Source organism: Populus euphratica, unplaced genomic scaffold, assembly GCF_000495115.2.
Source record: "Populus euphratica unplaced genomic scaffold, PopEup_1.0 scaffold2.1, whole genome shotgun sequence".
In the NCBI taxonomy this organism is placed as follows: Eukaryota; Viridiplantae; Streptophyta; class Magnoliopsida; order Malpighiales; family Salicaceae; genus Populus; species Populus euphratica.
Window position 1 is genome coordinate 3,901,582 of NW_011499846.1, and position 19,172 is coordinate 3,920,753.

General features: G+C 37.4%; 1 protein-coding gene across 1 annotated transcript in view; it reads right to left on the reverse strand.

Moving 5' to 3' along the window:
• The window catches only part of LOC105132766 (WD-40 repeat family protein / beige-like protein), a 26,379-nt gene extending 7,668 nt beyond the window's left edge, over positions 1-18,711 (reverse strand). The window contains exons 1-23 of the mRNA XM_011036440.1: positions 18,481-18,711; positions 15,972-18,052; positions 14,667-15,454; positions 13,616-14,323; positions 13,322-13,456; positions 12,214-12,318; positions 11,936-12,049; positions 11,110-11,186; positions 10,587-10,668; positions 9,585-9,908; positions 8,789-9,411; positions 5,867-5,951; positions 5,453-5,647; positions 4,108-4,653; positions 3,889-4,032; positions 3,265-3,723; positions 2,423-2,559; positions 1,149-1,218; positions 956-1,039; positions 770-826; positions 603-671; positions 432-518; positions 235-351 (exon numbers count right to left, since the gene is read on the reverse strand). Coding sequence (XP_011034742.1) covers positions 235-351; positions 432-518; positions 603-671; positions 770-826; positions 956-1,039; positions 1,149-1,218; positions 2,423-2,559; positions 3,265-3,723; positions 3,889-4,032; positions 4,108-4,653; positions 5,453-5,647; positions 5,867-5,951; positions 8,789-9,411; positions 9,585-9,908; positions 10,587-10,668; positions 11,110-11,186; positions 11,936-12,049; positions 12,214-12,318; positions 13,322-13,456; positions 13,616-14,323; positions 14,667-15,454; positions 15,972-18,006 — 7,041 coding nt within the window. The 5' untranslated portion in view covers positions 18,007-18,052; positions 18,481-18,711. The remainder of the gene's footprint in view (positions 1-234; positions 352-431; positions 519-602; positions 672-769; positions 827-955; positions 1,040-1,148; positions 1,219-2,422; positions 2,560-3,264; positions 3,724-3,888; positions 4,033-4,107; positions 4,654-5,452; positions 5,648-5,866; positions 5,952-8,788; positions 9,412-9,584; positions 9,909-10,586; positions 10,669-11,109; positions 11,187-11,935; positions 12,050-12,213; positions 12,319-13,321; positions 13,457-13,615; positions 14,324-14,666; positions 15,455-15,971; positions 18,053-18,480) is intronic.
• Between the last annotated feature and the right edge of the window lie 461 nt (positions 18,712-19,172).

A 19,172-nucleotide genomic window follows, 5' to 3' on the forward strand; every position in this document is an offset into this window, starting at 1 on the left:
TTTTTAGCACAAAGTGCCCCCCCCCCCCTCTCCCAAATTGGTTTTTCTTCTTTTTGATTCCCCAACATGCTCCACTTTGATTTTAGAAATTTTGTGACGAATATCCCAGATTCATGATACAGAAAAACAAAAGAAATGAATAATCTTCATGAACAGAAATGCACAGCTAAAGGTGAATATACAACTATGATGGGAGGACTGATTTCACAAGATTAAATGGGAAAAATAACTTACAGTCCCTGCACTTGAGTAATGAGAACCATAATGGAATTTTGGAATGACTGGATCATCAAAGCTAGAATATCTCTCTTGGAACTTTTTCAGCCGATCAGGATTTAAAGCACCAAGAGGCTGCAAGTATATATCCTGCTATAATGACAGCAGACAGTGCAATTATAAAATAATTGAAAGAGTAATTCAAGTTATGTCACCTTTGAAAGATCTCGATAAGAAGAAGCATCAGAAAGATCCAAACTTTTTGAACTGTAATCAGAAAGAACCCAAGGGAAAACTGGATACTGCAAGGAAACAAAAAATGATTTAGAGATAATATGCACAACCTTCCACACTAGAACAAGAAATTAGCCAACAAAAATACATACCTGAGTGATGTCATTATAACTACGCCCAGCCAGAGTATTGAGCTGCATTAGATACTCGAAGTTGCTAATCTGCATAATGGTTGTGTTTAAACTTGTCATTATTCTGAATTAATGTTGCAAATGTGAATGAAACTTGCAATATTACAGAAATGAATTTGAGTATATACCTCCCACCTTGCCCAACGTTCCATAAGTTGAGTTCTTTTCAAAAGTTGTTCAGGTCTCTACAACAGGAAAAAGCAAGCAGCTTTCATGATATAATGGAAAAGACAAATAAACATCCAACAGGCATAAAAAAACACACATGCACACATCTTTTAATAACTACATAGTAAGGTAGAAATTTGCAAAACCTGAGTAGCCAGATAAATATTATTCAAATGAGGAGGTCTTGATTGAACTACAGCTTGGTAAGCATTTCTTCGTGCCTCGGTGCTCTAAAGGGACCAAAAAACAGGAACCAAAAATTTATTCCACAGTCAAGGCTGGTGGACAGAATTCTATTGGTGCAGAGAAAATGTTCAAGATACGTTTCAAGTGAAATACCCCAAAATCAAAGAAGAAATTTGATCGGTCAACCATAAACAACTCCAGAGCACTTCTTCTTAGCAAATACCTGAGAGGATGATAGCAAACTAGGATGAAGATGAGAGTAGAACAAATGAGAACTGAACAAAATGATATTATGAACTTGCAATACCATATAACAATTTATCTGCATAAGTGCAATAAGTTCATGCCTATAAAATGATACCAGAAGATACCCTTATGGTCAACAAATGGGTTGAGTAAAGTTCTAGAAGCCAGGCAACATATGAAGTTGAACAAAAGGCATATGTCACAGGTTATTATGCACAGTTCCGATGTCTGTAAGCCCAGAATCGCACCAGCTAAACAGCCCGATTTCTGGGATGGAGGGCAGACATTTGGATATTGTACTAACGTCAGTACACAGTGAGACCAGAATTCATTTAACATTATTGAGAGATGCATACAATAGAAAGCCTGCTGGCATAAAAAATTCAGAAAATTGACTCCGAGCATGACTCCTGAAGTCTTCTAAATCTAAAATTTTATAGTTATCAGCAATTGAGAAAGCACAGTGATTTCATGACCAGAAAAGGCCATGTCATGACCAGACAGTATATGGCAAGACTGAGAAGGTAAAAGCTTTATGGAGTGATCACTCGACAGCAGGTTCCTTATCCCAGTAGGTCAGGAATGAAAAGCAAATAAAACACAAATCCTTCCAAAAAGGGAAGATCATGGTTGTGCTTCAGAAAACATTGCTCCAAAATCATATTATCTCTGATAAGCATTACTCAACTATACCGCACATACTCTAGTGTCACATGTTGAAAAACAAAAGGATAAAGAGTCTCAATAAAAGCTAACAGCATGAACCTCTTGTTACCTTCTTGCATATCAGGCTAGAATGCTAATACAACAAATGAACCCAGAACAAATATAATACCATTTAGCAGCTGGCAAGACCAAGAGAGTCCTTTAGTCATCCAGCAGACAACCCATTAAACCAAATCAACTTGCAATCCCAGATATTACAAAAGAAAAGAGAATATCAGCCTTTTTTTGGTAAGCTATAGTGGCTATCTTTCCTTGTCATGACTCAAGTTAAAATTACGAGCTCTGACCTGCCTACATGCTACAGTTGCATTCCTTTGACAAACCAAACACAGCATAGGAATATAAGACACTCAAATTGTTCATCTTCAAAAATAAATAAATAATAAAGATTCTTAATTTGTTTGAATTAAAAAAAAAAGGTCCAGTTAAACTAATAAAAGCCCAATAAATTTTACCTCCGGCTATAAATCTGATGGAGGGAAGACATCAGCCAACTGTGATCCTTTTCTTGGACTCCCAATTCAGAAGATACCATTCCATCAGCATCGCTCTCAGTGGTATTAACTATAAAGTTTATTCTCCTAGTAGTTACCTGAAGAAACAATTGCTTCATATGCTCAGTAACTACATCCAGATTAACAGCTCCTTGTAAAATGTCAGAGTTTCCTGTTTTCATGTTCTCAAAAAGGAAACAGGCAAAATGCTCTACATTCCTATTGTTGAAAGCAGGAGAAGGCTTAGCAGCAACTTTTATTAAGCAGAAACAAGAAGATTGAATGTCACGTGTCATAATGGCACACACTACGAGCAGGGAAACGTAAAGAAATCAGAGTTGTTTTGTAAGCAAAATTTACAAATCAAAGACCATTTCCACCATTGAACACTGCAAAAGGATCATAGGGCCACATCTCACATGAACTGGCATCATTTCAACTACAGGCTGGGCTTGAAAATTACCACAAATGACATCTAAGTTTGTATCAATCACCTCCATGATCTTCCACCATAATTATATAATCAGCAAGCATGAATCCCAGGGTTTCTTAAAATAAAGTGTCCTATGTCCTTATATTCCAAAATTCGCAAAAACCTAACTAGCCCTTAGTGGGTGAATTTAATTTCCATGTGTTCCTCATCAGAAACAAAATTTATTTGCTTCTGGTGTTTTAGGATCTTGATGTGACATAATTACAAATTATAGGACAATAACATCCTAAATGTAAGATTAAAAACATCAAAAAGAGAGAACTTGGTGGATGATTAAAAAAGAATGACATGCTAGTCTCATGGAGCTTACTTGAAATGTTCCTCGCATAACTGTCAGTGGCCGGACCATAGATGATGGAAGTTCAAGAATGATTCTTTCATCACGTTCACTGGGCACATAACCTGGTGCAACTGCCGATGCATTTTCCAAATCCTGGTCCCTGGCTAGTTGAGTGTCACTAGATTCTGCTGGAGGCTGCATACTTTGATCAGTTGCTCCAGACAGTCTCAGCTGACTCTCCCCACCCTGCTCTGTATCAAAGGATCTAACACCTAAATTCTCAATTTCTGCATGTTCCCCATCTTCATTTAGTATTTCCACTGATATTGCTTCTGCTGCCAGAACAGGAACATTTCCTTTATCATGCTTCATCTCAATTTGATCCTCATAATTAGCAGCAGCACCAAAATGATCAGACCCTTTATAGTTCCTCCTCAAACATCTTCTCATTCTTGAAGAAGTTTCCATAAAATCTAGCTTCCAGAAAACCTACACAATTGTAACAGCAGTTTTTAGAAAAGAATCTCTTCTACATAATATATAAGAAATTTAATATGAGAACAGATAAACATTAAAACATTAGATAAAAATATATTAATGCCAAATGGTTTTGATAGTGTAATACACTTCTATAAGTTATCTCACACAACATACACGCTCAGGATTGCACAAGGGGTCCCCGAAGGGCCCAAAAAGACTCTTCATCTCTATCAGGCAATGTATAAGTTTGCGCCAAGCACGGATTCCACTAGATAAATGATGACGAGATATCACATCAACTTGAGCACGCCTGTCCACCTAGCAAAGAAATAATAATAACTGATCCTGAAGGTTATACAAGAAATGAGAATACATAGCTAGCACGACTCAAACCTCTAATCGCTGCATGTTTCTTGCTAAGGCAAAGCTTGCAACAAGGACTGCGATAAATTTATAGGATAGAGCATTGAGATCTTTCCCATAGACTGATCGTGTGTCAGCTGGTTGTAAGCATTCCATCCATGCAACTCCCATGGCTTCATCAGTATTCCATCTCCTAACACGCTCCATATCATTAGCATTTCTTCGCTGTGCAGAGGTGGCCATTGCAACAGCACTAAGACCCCGTCCAGAACCAATCTTAGCATTGCGTTGAAGATCACGTGCAGCTGCCAAGGCAGCGGCTTTTGCACCAGCCTTATCCTTATGATGAGCTGGTGTTTTGTTAGGCACCTCCAACGACTTTTGAAAGCTTGAAAAAGTATGTAGTCTATCAGTTTTTCGCTCCAGCAAGGAAGAGTCACGCTTAAGATGTGTGGTTGTAGCAGGAGCAGGGGTTTCCCCACCTGCAGCACCAGCAGCAATCATCGCCAATGCCATCGCAGCTGGTGGTGATGCAAAAGCAGCTGCCCAAGCAGGAGAAATCATGCAGAGTGCAGCCTGGAGAAAATTGATTGAAATCCATGACACAATGCAGCAATACCAATGCTTTTTATTTTATATTTTTTTAGAGCACCACCAAAGACTTCTAAGAAAAAATTGAGCAGAATGGAAAACATAGCATTGTAGCTGCTGGCTATCAAAGGTTAAGAAACATCTAAACAAGAACATATAATAATTTCAAAAAAAAAAAAACAAGAAAGAGATGCAAAGATCAGTAACAACAACAGACAAATAAATGGTGCACGTGCTTCACTGGGTTCAGAAAGAAATCAAGTCATAAGGCACTAGCAACAGATAATAACCTGTGAACTTCAGAACTTGGCAATGAAGACCACTTCAGGTATGCACTCACACTAGAGATGGTCAACAGACATTTACTTCCAATTATATACTTCTGCCCAATCTTCTTCCATTTCCTAACATTCTAAATCATAATAAGTGCCTTAAAAATAATTTCCCATGATACCTAACACTTCATATGCATTCTGGCATGGGATGCAAAATTGGTAAAAAATTTAGCCTCCAAACACATCAGCAGATACAATTGTCAAAGGACTGTAAAAAACAAGCATTAGCATGGTGCACAAGAATATGGCAACTTGCATAAAATGGTGCAAGGCATCAGATAATTCAAGCAAAAAAAAAAACACAGAGGCACAAAAATAACTAGACAAAGTAAGCATATTCACTAGTTGCATTTTTTCAGGGGAAAAACGATGGTTCCCAAATCAATCAAAAAAGCATCCAGAACAGGTATAATTTGACCAAAAGACAACGTGCATTATAGCTCAATAACCTCTATTGGTAGCGCATCAGCAGCTAAAGCACGATCATCAACAACAAGAGGATTTAGACCATCAACAGTTGCAAGCTCATGAATTCCAGCTAGAAGAGGCCGCCACCTCCTCAACATAGCAACAAATGGAGGTAAGATACCCTCAAGGTACTGTTTACGAAGGGGTTTCCTCTCTCTGCCAACAGCATGCCATACCTGCGACATACATGATACCCTAAATTAACCATAAAAGAAATCAGCATAAATGAATACAACCACAGCATCCAGCTGCATGACCAAGTGGAAGGCGGGAAAAAGAAACCTCTTAAATAAGATCTCAGATACAAATGAAGATCGGAATGGATAACAGGAGGAAATAATTACATCCATACTCTAGTGATATACCATAGCAAGACAGTTTTATGCAGAACTAACCTCAGAGTAAAGAATACAAGACGCAACCAACACTCTTTGTCTTTTTGAATCGGAAATTGGCATGTTCAGAACAGGTGAAAGCACACTGTAGATAGATAATGAAAATTAGTTCAAGAATCGCATACCAATAGCACTTGGAAGTGAACAACAGCCAAAGAAATTATGCTAAGGACCAAAGGAGAACATAAACCAATGTAAAAGTAGTAGTAAAAGAGCACCTATGCAATACATTATAGTGAATGAATTTGAATAGACAAGAGATTGAACAGGAAGCACAAGCAAACACACCCGTACTTAATGAGAGAGCTAATCACACTGGAAAACAATGACATTTCTTACACCCCTAAGGAAATCAGGACTCACTTTGCCGTGCAAGTATTTAAACTGTTTATTATCATCAACTACCAATATTGGTTAGTGAAAACCTCAACAAAAACTGTAGAAGGGTGGAAGAACTCTGTGAAAGAAAAGCAGAAGGAAAATATGAGCTGTATGTTAAATCATCAACTACCTATATTGGTTAGTGAAAACCTGAACAAAAACTGTAGAAGGGTGGAAGAACTCTATAAAAGAAACGCAGAAGCAAAATATGAGCTGTATGGTAAATTAACTGATAATGTTTTGTATAGCTTAGCAGAAAAACATTAAATGCCTATTTTAGATGATCTAGTTGCTCTTGCCATTTGTGAACTCTACAGTCCTACTAAACCCAGGCAAAATTAACAAAAAATTAAAAGAGGGGTTTTTAAGTACCCCTCCTCACAAAACACTATTAATTAGAATAGTGTTTTTCTTCTTTGATTTTTTCTCTATCAATGCATTTTTTTATTTCATTTATATTAAATTTGGTTTTTATTGGGTTATCTCACTCTCATAACACGGATCATGAGTTTAACAAGTTAACTTAGTTTACTCGAGTTTTTTTTCCTTTGTTTTAATTAACTTTTTTTTCCAATTTCATTCTTTAATATTGGTTTAATGGGAATTCAGCTTCATAATTTGTTTTGTTTACTTCCTATTAGTTTATTTCAACCTCAGGACCTAAGAATAATGCTTAGCAGGTTAACCTAAGTTGACTCGGGTTGTTTTTTGTACTTTTTTTTAATTGAATTTTTTTTCAACTTCATCATTCAACATTTTATCGATTGAGAATTAAGCTTTATAATTTGTTTTGATATGTTTTCTATTAAGAAATCTTAGTCTCATATTAGGGTCGCAACTTTGGCATTTTAATCTTGGTTAAATTTAGTCTCTTTTTTTTTTCTTTCTAAGAAGTAATCTCGATCTCATGACTCTGATCACGAATTTTTCAACATTGGATTTGTTTTTTATTAGGTTGTTCTTATCTCATGACCCAGGTTGCAAGTTTGATAGTTAACCTAGTTGACTTGGATTTTTTTCTTTTTTTTAATTGACTTTTTTTTCCAATTTTATCATTTAATATTGTGTTTAATTGAGAATTAGGCTTAATGATTTATTTGGGTTTGCTTTTTATTAGATTATCCTAGTCTAATGAATCGGGAATAATACTTAATAGCTTAATCCAAGTTGACTTGGCTCATTTTATGTGTTTTTTTAATTAAATTTTTTACAAATTTTATCATTCAACATTAGGTCCGGCAGAGTCAATTGAGAATTGAGTTTAATAATTTGTTTTAATGGTGTTATCTCGGTCTCATGACCAACGTTATAGATTTGACAGGTTAACCCGAATTAAATCATGTTAATTTTTTTATTTTTTTCTATAAAGTTATCTCGATCTCATAACCCGGGTCATGAATTTTGTGAATTGACTCATTTTTTATGTTCTTTTTTTACTATCATCCTTCAACACTAGGATGATTGGAAATTGAACTTCATAATTTATTTTGAATTGCTTTTTATGAAGTTATCTCGGTCTTGTGACCCGGACCGCGGGTTTGACAAGTTAACTTAAGTCGTTTTTTAGGGTTTTTTTTTTTTCAATTTCATCCTTCAACATTGTGTTGATTAGAATTAGACTTCATAATTTATTTTGATTTTTTTTTTATGGGGTTATCATAGTCTCATAATCCGGATCGTGAATTTGACATATTAGCTCGGATTGACCTAAGTCAATTTAATATGTTGTTAGTTAAAAAAAAAAATTATCAAACTATATTCTTATAGGTTGCCCGGGTTGCTTTTGAACCCGCAAAGTCAATCGGGTCATAACAAGTCAACTCCAATACTGTTTAAATTTTTAAATTTTTTTCCATTAGAAAAAAAATTAGCAATATCTGAATTTTTTTTACCCTCAAGAAAAATTTAACCCAACTCGCAACGTAAAGCAGATCAATGATCTAGTATACACTATAAATAAACAACAACAAAAACCATACTGAAATAAAACATTCATGTCTGTGACATGCAAAAAAGCACCACCCAAGTCGGTGTTGACTTGAGCAAGTCTCATGAGAGATGGGAATACCTATAATAATTGCATACGAACAGGTGCTATCCATTTCAGTATAAACAATCAAATAGCTTGGTTTCTTAATTGAGTTCCCCAGTTGTATGTTGCAGCTATGACGTGCCTAATTATTCTTAAAAGTAATTCCCTATTCGTGTTCAATGATGATTTACAGCCACAACTTATATGCATTGCTTCATGTGAAGAGAACTAAATCACCAGAAAAGTAAATGAAAAATGTGGCCATAAACGTTATAATAAAAGTGTTTGATGCAAAAAAAAAATATTGTTAGAAGAACCTCTAGAGATATAAGCCATAAAAACATTTTCAATTTTCTCAGGCAGCATGGTGTTAAGAGGTGGTTATAAGAAAACATAAACATATCCATAGTAAAAATCGCACTCTATTCCTTAAATCCAATAGAAAATAAGTTTGTTATTTTATAAGAAACTTGGAGGAAAAAAAGTCGAAAGATAAGCATTTAAATTACCTCCACAGCAAAGCTGACCGTGGTTGTCTCGTTTGCATTTGAGCACTGTTTTCTAAAGAAATGGTGCTGCCAGCTTGTCGGACAAATCCTTCCGACGTCCCATCTTCCATGTTTACATTCCTCATGAGCATACTGGTTTCCCCATTGTCCTCCTCTCTCATAGAAAGAAGCACCATACGGAGGATGCATAGAAATGGTTGGTCGCTGTCCAATAATTGATATAGGGCTGCCATTCCACCCATTCCAGTACCAGATCCCCCACCTATACCAAGACCACCACCAAGTCCAGACTCATCTAATAATAGAGCTTGAAGCATGGCAACTGATTTTTTTACCAAAGGAAGTTCAATCCAGTTTCCGTTTGCATCTTTTTCTAAAGTAGACCTCCAAGATTTCCATCCACTGCCGCCACCACCAAAGGGAGCTGTTTTTGAAGGCAGGCCGACACCATACCATAGTCTGCTCCTAAATTTCCAACCCTCAGCCAAATCCATCATACAGCTCCCATATGACACAAAAGCACATGAAACAGATTCATAAGGCTCAGCTGCTGCTGCTGCGGTAAGACGTTCCATCACACTCGCAGAAATTTGCCCGTTTGCATCAGCCATTGAAGCAAGGAGCTTAGGAAGTCCCGTGTTAGTGTATGAAATAGAAATTTTTAAATTCTATTAACTGAAAAAAAAAATAGATGCGCAAACAAAACATCCTGAGAAGTACAGCATAAAATTCATAGCTCTTCTGCTGCCAGTAGCTATGACTAGAAACCAAGCAGAAGGGGAAAAGATATACATACATCAAGAGGGAGGCCCCCAGAGTCACTATATCTGCGATCACCCAAAGCTTCAAGTGAATCAGTACCAATTGATGCTGGGGAACTAGAGTGATTATTCAGGGGAGATTCAAGAGAAAGTGGAGGTGGTGAACTGTCAACAACGCTTGATGCACTAGAAAGTTTGCTTTGTAATCGCAAGTGATCTTCAACAAGCATTAAAATAACAATAGCATTTTCAACCAGTGCCACAGAAAGCTGAGCAGCATTTTCTGCTTCCACCTTAGCATCTTTGGGTGGCAAACCCCCAGCTGCAACACCAGCAGCAGCCGCAGCAATTACTTGAGTCTGCAGCAAAATAAAAGTTTGATGTGAATGTGAGTGCACCTATCCTCTCACAATTTATCTTTTCAGAGTTTCAAGTAATCAAGCAGCAATAATGGTGCCATACAATGCAAATACGGTAAATATAAAGTTCACTATGGCCACATATGGTTCTAGCTCTCCACCTACCCAAAATGTCTTTGAAATGGATACAAATAACAAAGTCACTGTGATCAGAATGTTGCCCACCATGCTAGGCCAAATTGTTGGTTAGGAAAGTTTGTTGTTATTGTAAATGTTAACACTCATGTCGGTCATGGTTATGCTAGGTCTCATTATCGTTGGACCGCATGCTACTAGATCATAGATAGAACTCTGAGCGAATGAACTGGGTTCCAATTGATGCCAAATTCATAAAATGAAATAAAATAGATTTCATAAAAACTAAAATGGAAATCAAATACAGATGAATTCATATGAATGCTTTAGCGTGCAATTGGAAGTTTTGTCCCGCTCTACTCGCACTCACTTTGCACATTTTCCAGACAGATTCAATTTTAGATTTTGGTGTTACTCTAGAATGCTTATTCGATTTGAGGTCACATCTATTTACACTTTTTATACACTTGAAGACTCATCCAAAATGGAAATCCAGAATACCTGACATAATATTCCTAAAGAGCAGAAAAGTATAAAAGTTACCTGATCCTGCAGTTCTCTAGCAGCAAAGTCTAGCAATGCACCCAAGAGCCTTCTTTTAAATACAGGTAGTGATTCTTCACGTCTTCAAATGATGAAAAAGATTGACCAAAAAGAGAGAAATATTGGCTATGAGATATCATCAATAAGAATGTAATAGCAGCTGTAGCTCAGAGTTAATGGATTACAACAAAGGTTTAAATATCAAATAAAGCTAGCATGATGCTCAATTGGGAATTCTATAGACATCTGGATAAGTACCATGTGGTCCAAGTAGTACAGTCAGTAATCACTAGGAGAAAATTCAGTAAACACCAAATGGATCAACTCATTTGAAACCCGTTAGGAGACAATAAAAGATACTATCAGACTTTGAGTCAACCAACATTTTAATTATTAGAGTTTGAATAAGCCAACATGGTGTTAATCATGGTTCATGAATTCAATTGATACTCAAAAAAGAATAAACCAATTTGAGCAGAAAAGGGAAAATTCCCAGAAGAAGGCCTGTAAGATAATGGAATACCTAGCCCGTTGGTCTCCTGTGCTGGATCCCCCAATGATAGAAAGCCATTCTGCACAATGAATTGTAGCTTCAGTATCCTGTAAGGAGGAGATGAAAGCTGATATGAGCAGAGTTTGAAGGGAACACATCCATTCAAAACAGATTTAATAAGAGCAACACATATAAGCAAAGGTATAGCATATAAAACACAAGTGCAAGTAGAAAATATGAGCAGTTACAGTTTTATAACAGTGTGTGTAACAGATATTTACACTAGCAGTACTTTCAAGCTGCCACATAAAAAGCACCATTGACAGCTGTGGTTTCATACTGTATGTAACAGGAATTTACACTTCTAGTACGTTTCAAGCAGTCACATAAGGGCAATTATTGACAGCCATGGTTATGTAATGGCCATATGTCCGCAATCACAAAGCAATAGTGTCCTTGATTTAAAACCACTAGTAAGAATGAAGATCAAATTCCAAAGAAAACTTTGATGTCATTACTGACTTCCAGGATTCTAAAGTCAATAGAATTCAGTATATTGCGACTGTCACGATGCTGATAATTTATGAATCTAATTCCAGGATATCATTTCAAATTCTGCAATGCATGAGCTGATTCCACATTGATGCTTAAATAACTCAAGTCAAATGCAGGGAACGCCAAGATATGCAGAAGAAACAATAAACATATTTGATTGGAATCAATGATAGAGAAAAGAAACATAATGGCCATGCAATTAATATCAAATGCCGGATGTCAAGACTAAACTCCACAGAGCCCATCTTCCAACTGGGAATAGAGTCATATAATTATAAGAAAAGGATGGATAAACACCCACCTTCCAACCATCCTTCTGGCGCATTGAGTGCTCTAACATTATAATCAAGAAGTTGTGTATGAGGTCTTCTATGTCTCCCAAGCTTGCCAACTTAGAATTTTTGTCTTCACCCATCTTAAAACACATGAAATTACAAGTAAGAAGAGTCAAACTATGACCCCAAAAGTTTGCTAGATTAATTTAAAGACTATTACATATGAAATCCTCCTACTCTAACTACGTGCCACGCCCCTAACAATTAAACAAAACAAATTAAGAATGATGTTCGATAATGTTACCTCATAATTAGAGATTAGAATTTCTAGAAGCCACTCAGGCCATTCCTCCATTTTTGTCAGACTGCTTCTGTTTTCTGGATGACTGCAAGCCAAAAACAGCAGATCCTGAAATCATATAGAATGCAGCAGCTCAGAAACTAAACAAAAAACAGGGGAACTTGATAAGGAAAACTAGAAATGTGAGGTTAAATAGAGAATTTAAACTACATATTCAACTTATTGTATCAGGATAACTATTTGCAAAGGAGATCCAATATGGCTACTTCTAGCAATTTAGCATTATGCATTTTCTCGAACACTTGGTATAAAATATTTGTTGTAGAAATAAGAATCCACAAAATAATTATGCATAAACATGTTGACTGAAATAAAACTAAAAGTTTATCCATTTGACACCAACTGAATGATTCAATACTCCTATTAGCTGGTCACCTAGGGGTATGGAGAAACACACTATAATTTGCAAGAACAAACTCATTGCACTGTCTTATGGACAATCAAAAAATAGATTGACAATTATAACACTTCAGCTTCACATCCTACAGTATCTTCCAATATCTAAGTTCCAAAAACTAGAGAACATATTGTTCATTGTTAAATCTGATTGTCTAAAATGATTGTTAAAATAATAATATAATAGAGAACTTCTTGACTGTCACTTGATTCAATAAATAAAAGATAGCATCTCCCACCCTCTTCTCATCATATTCGAAATGATTGAAAATAAGCACTCCCTCGCATTAATCCACATCTGGTCTCCAACTTAAAATTTCCAACTATTTCAAGAAAACCCCAGCTGTTACTGCATCTCCAGCTTAAGGTTTGAAAATTCCCTCTATTGGAGAACTCTTATATAACTAGGGGAGACTAAAAGGTAAATCTGCAAAGCATAGTAACATCATAGATTAACTTGTGTAGCCTTTACTGATAACAACACTGAGGCAACAAACAATGCGAAGACTCAATTTTAGCATGCACAACTTGGGCAAGTATTAAGCTTCATTCTGTTTCATTATATATACCAGAAACAAATATGGTTCAACAATGATGGTGAGAAGCCAAAAAATGCATGCACAGAAACATATATGACTCGCTCATATAGAAATACCTGCAATGCTCGACTTTGCAAGGCTCTGGACGCGTAAGGCAGAGACCGCAACAGAACCAACAGAAGTTGTGAATGTTCAAAGCGATGTCCAGAATCATAAAAGTTTAGCCCTTCTTCTGTTGAAGAAGCGTTAATCTGAAAAGCCAAAGTACTGAATTACAAGGATTTGCATTTGAAATCATAAGGAAACATTTATGGATTTTTACTTTGCAATGACAATAAATATTTTCAATAAAACAAAACTAATCCTTGATGAACACATTCTTAGGAATGGATGAGACTGGAAAAGAATACCGAGGCTGCCAATAAAGCTGTGTACACAGTGGTAGTCATAAGCCTATTAGGTGCTGCCTGGAAAGCCTTCTGTAGTGCAAAAAGTAGTAGAGAAACTTTATCATCAAACATTGTACCACTTCCATCATGCAGGCCACCACCAAAAAAGTTGCTAGCAGTATCAGAGGATGCATGGGAAACAAAGTTGAAATGCCCAGAAGTTACAAGAGCACCTATTAGCCCAATGATTGCAACAATAATGCCATCGCTTCTATCGACATTGTAAACATTATTCCTTGCATTATCGGCACTAATAGAAAGGTTTATACCACCCAAATTCTTAGTAGATGGATTTTCCGAAACAGATGACATCCTTTCAATTTTCATGCCAGGGGAAGTGGTGACAGGACTGCCACCACCAGTACTGTCTAAAACTTCAGGTTCATAATCTTTGTCCTGGGAAGTCAAATCCCTTTCCTGTTCATCATTCTGACTTCTTTCTGAAGTACCATTACCAATATCTAGTTCAGTTTCTTGAAATGGTAAGCTATCTTCGCTCTTTGCCACCAATTCTGGAATGCTATGATCACCAGCTTTTGCTTCTCGCTGAAGCAGAACAAGAAGGGTTTCTATACCACCACATGTTATGAATGACTCTGCAAACATGTGAGCTCTGGCTGTATTTGGCTGCACGACTAGCCTGTAGATAAGATTCAAAACTCTGGCAACCTGAAGAAGATTTTTGCAGGAGTCATTTGGGATAGATTTATAAACAAGTGGCCAGTATAGAGAATGCCATGAAATATTAAAAGGGGCCATATAATATATGATGTCTATACAGCGAGATTATGGATATATGAATCTTATTTTTAAAAAAAATGCAGGAAAAGATCACAAAAAACCCACATGGCAAGCCAATAACAATGATTATTGCTCTAGAATAGGAGGTTAAAAAAACAGAGAGAAACATAACAAAATCATGCAAGTTAATTATGGGTAAACACAGATTGCTGAAGCAACCGATACATATATGAACATGAACAGAAAACAATGTTCAATATAGTAACTCTACCTGATTAGGTTGAGGGCAATCAACCAAGAACCCAAGTAAACAACGGAGGTCATCTGCAGCCACCGCAGGAGATGCCGCTCCTATTAGAAGTTCTATGATCACTAAGAGCTCATCAACCAACGCATTCAATTCACCCACCGGACGTGTTGCCTCATTCAACAAAAAAGCATTCACAGAATCCTTCTCACGAACTGTCCAATAACATCTTCTGCAGCCATCAAGCAGCATCTGAATAGCATTGGCATCTCGCATTACTGATGACTCTAAGAAAACCATGTCTGCTAATGAGGACAGTAGCTTCTTTTGCAATCCATAGTCGCATAAACTCCAAATTCTCAGATCCAGTAACAGTGAAGTGAAAAGCTGCACTTTGAGTGCATGGTTATGTTTCTGGGACTGGCACAAGGAGACAATGGCAGCAACAAGTTCCTCATCTCCAACTCCATTGTGATTCCCAGCATCCAATGAGGACAAAGTTTGGAGAAGATAATTTAAGATTTTTGAGAGAACCTCAGGACCTCTGGTATGACAAAACTCTTCATTGTTCCAAGGGTGTTGAATAGCTATGGAAATTATCCGGAATACAGGAGCAGCCAGAGTAGCTGTGGCCAAGGTTATGGGAAGATTTCCTTGTACTGGTTCTAGACTATCTTTATGCACATTGCTTACTGATAGAGGAAGTAGGGCAATGGGGCCTCCATAAGCCAATGCCCACAAAGCCTCCACCGGTCGCATTCGTGTAGCAACATGGACTTGTCCAAGAACCTCAGCTGGCCGTCGGAGAATACCTTAATGGACACAAATAGAAAATTTAAGAAGTAACATATATGAGACTAGATTATACAGGGTATCATAAAAAAGGGATGCCTCAGCCATACACAAGAAGACATCACAGGTTTCTGTAAAATTGATGTTGTAGCCCTCAGCTAAATAAAATTCATAATACTTATTGTCAGGTGATTTAGGACCGAATCTAGGAATAAAATAGTGAACCAGATAGGAGGCAATTAAACTGGGTTTAACTGGTTAGATGATAAGAATAACAAGAGAGAGAGGAGGGAGATAAGAAAATAACAATCTTCTAACTCTCCTCATTCAGTTATTTGTTATAGTGAAACATAACAATTGGTCAAAAAAATGAGTGGAGAGAGAGAGAAGCTCTTTAGGGTGGGGGGTGTGGGGGGGTTGGGCGTGCATCTTCAGAGATTTAAGTCCTCTTACAAATAATGATGCAACAGGCACCATGGCATGTACAGAGCAAAACTAGATGAAAAGGGAAAAGAAATAATTTCAAAATGTACATACCTGCAGCACCAGAAGGAGAAACATCGGGACAGAAACGCCCATTGAGCAAACTGGGGTGATAAAGAAGGTGAATGCACCCTCCAATATCTGCATCCAAAAGTGAACTTTCCTCTGCCATAGTTCGAACTTGGTCATTTGTAGCTCGCCAAGGAAGCCCAGCAGCATTACCAAAATGAGGAAGCACATCCCCTCCTCTAGAAGCTAAGCGTGTCATCCTTTCTGGGCCGATTGGCTCCTTAAAGATATAAACAGGCCCCATCTCAGCAAACAAAGGACACTGCCTACGACGTCGTTGTAAACCAGCCATTGTAGGAGGAGGGTTTGTCCCAATGCAGCAAAATGCTAGTGGCTTTGAAATCCGAGGGAACTCAAAAGGACGAGTTTCATACAAGGATCCATCAATATACAATCTCAGTTCACTCTCTGTTTTCCCAATCAGTCCCTGCTTGTAAATATGCTCCAAACCAATAAAGTACCAGCATTGTGGCTTGAATGCATGAGTGAAATGCAAAGATGCCTTCTTTCCCTTTCCGCTACCACTTTCAACAACCAAAAACTGAGCATGAAAGTAAGCCTCTATGCCCTGATTATCAGCAGATAAGAAACTGAACAATCTAGGCATGTGGGCTGTCCCTTCACCAGCAAGTGCACTGGCAGCAGCTGCAGCTGACATGGCAGATGATTTTCCTGACTTGGCTGCTGCAGCAGCAGCAATTGCAGCCGCAACAGTAGCTGTGTTCAACGTGTCTGCAAATGATTCAATATAGATCCATGTTGCAAAAGCAAATCCATTGGTAAATGGCCAGCGACTCTCTCCTGGACCAAGTAAACCTGAGCTTTCACCATCAAACTCAAAAGTAGATGATGGTCCCTTTGACTCCTTTCCACCAATTGCCTTCTCCAACGCTAGCATTAAGCGAGATGCCCATGAAGTAGTAAGCGTTCTCGTAATTACTTGTAACCATCTATGCAAATCAACAACATTTAGTGAATGCCCCGCTAAGTGTTGGATACAGTAGCATAAAGGAGTCCCATCCCATCCCATCTGTTCTGTTAACCCACCAGCTTGAACAAATATTTTCTCTGCTGTCCCCAAAAGTACTCCCAACAAACCAGCCATAGAACACATAGCTCTGTTCCTTGTGCAAGCCCGCAATATAGCGAGCAACCCCCTAACCATTCGTGTCCTAGGGGACATGAAAATCTCACTGTCACCTACCCAAGGAAGGCAAGGAATAAGCTCAGCTGCCACAATGGCTGCCCGGGAGTTCAGCATCACACTAGGAGGGTTATGATCCTCATCCTCAAAGCTTTCAACTCCACCCATTGTAGCCAGAAGGGAATCAACAACCAAGTAAGCAATGCCCTCAGCTTCCTCTCCACTTCCAAAACTCTCAACTCCACTGACAATGTTCTTCAGCTTGTCCATGCTTTCAGGCTTTCCCATTATAGCTGAATCCACCAAATGCAATAACTCTGGGGACACATTTGGCATTGCAACTTTTGGCTTAGCCTTTTGCGGTGAACTGGTTGGAGAGAATCCATCCATAAAGAAACCAGAATCTAGACTGGTTGATGAGTGTGACTGCTTAATTGCATGACCAGATTGTCTCTCAGGCCCAGTGCTCAATACAGAGCGATCATGTTGAATCTCCATGGTAGGAGAAGAATCACATTCAGCACCATAATTACTGTATGAATTCGAAGAGACTTCTCCAAACCTATCAAACGAGAATCTCTCACTCTCTGAATCCGAAGGTCGGTTTGAATCAATACTACCAACCGCAAACTCACCAAGACCCCTTTCTTGTTCTTTTAAGGACACAAGTTCAAACTGATCATCGTCATCATCCTCAATATCTATAGAATCAAGCCTATCATAAACTGGATTTTCATGTTCTATCTCCTCTTGACCACCACTAAGCACATTTACATTCCCTTGACGAGATTCTCCTACACTATCTTCTTTTACAGCACCATCTACTTCCCGAATATTAAGACTTTGTCCAAACTCCTTTTCTTCTTCTTCTTCCATTGTACACTTCTTTTAAATAAAACACACTTGCACACCGCAAGCGATCCTATTAACCAGAAAGAAGAAAATTCAAAATTGAATACCACTTCAATCCATGAAACCAATGCTAGACAATACAAATACTACAGTGCGAAGTTAGCTAACGTAAATTGCAAAAAATTTAGCTCAAATGCTTTCTAATATTTAAAATTCAGCGGGATCTAAACTTCAAAATCACATACATTTATTTCAGTAAATTGTATTTACACACGAATCTGCTTTTTCACTTGAATAATCACCTCAGGATCTCTTTAATCACCATTTAATCGATCAAACAACTCTCTCTTACACACACACATAACAAATAATATCAAAATCCAGCAAAGAGATGTAAAATAAATAAATAAGCAAGCTCAGATCAGATCAGAGAAAAATCGCAAATGTTACTGAAATAACAGAGAGGAAGCTGAAAATGTGATAAGAAATCGATCTTACCTTTGAGAAAAGAATCGGTCTGGTTCGATTTGGGAGAAGTATACTGGTAGTAATTTAATTATTATTTTTAAAAGGAAATAAGAGAGAATGAAAATTAAAGAGAGAATGATCTGAGAAGACGAGAGGGGAGCCGAATTGAGCGCGCGAGACAAGGTGGACTTAGCAAGCCCAGTCAAAAACCAACGCAAGGCAAAGGGGTGGTTTAACTAATTAATTAACTAACGACTTAACAATTATTTTCTTTTGAGCTTTTTCCTTTTCTTTTCTTTTCTTTTTTATTTGAGCCAAAAAATCTTTGTTCTCTTTGCTTACCTTTTACGTGAAGCGAAATAAATTTTTACTCCTGTCGAGGATGTAATAATGTAATAATAATATTAAAACAGGGAGAGAGAACGCAGGGAAGTATAAAAGACCAAGAGGCAAGAACTTCCTTGTTTCGGGCTAGGGAGAGATGGGTTGTCGAATTAGATTCAGGGGTTTCTGGTCCTAGGTGAATCATGGAGTGAAAACATGGGCTTTTGGGTCTAAATTCTAGGCCTTGGATATTTGGGCTAGAAAACCTAAATAGTATCATTGGAGAACAAAGAATGATTTGTTGAGATTAGAGATGGTCCTCGATTTTCTTAGCATATGTATATATTGTATTAAAAAAATTAAAAACTCAATAAATATATTTATATGATATGAATTTA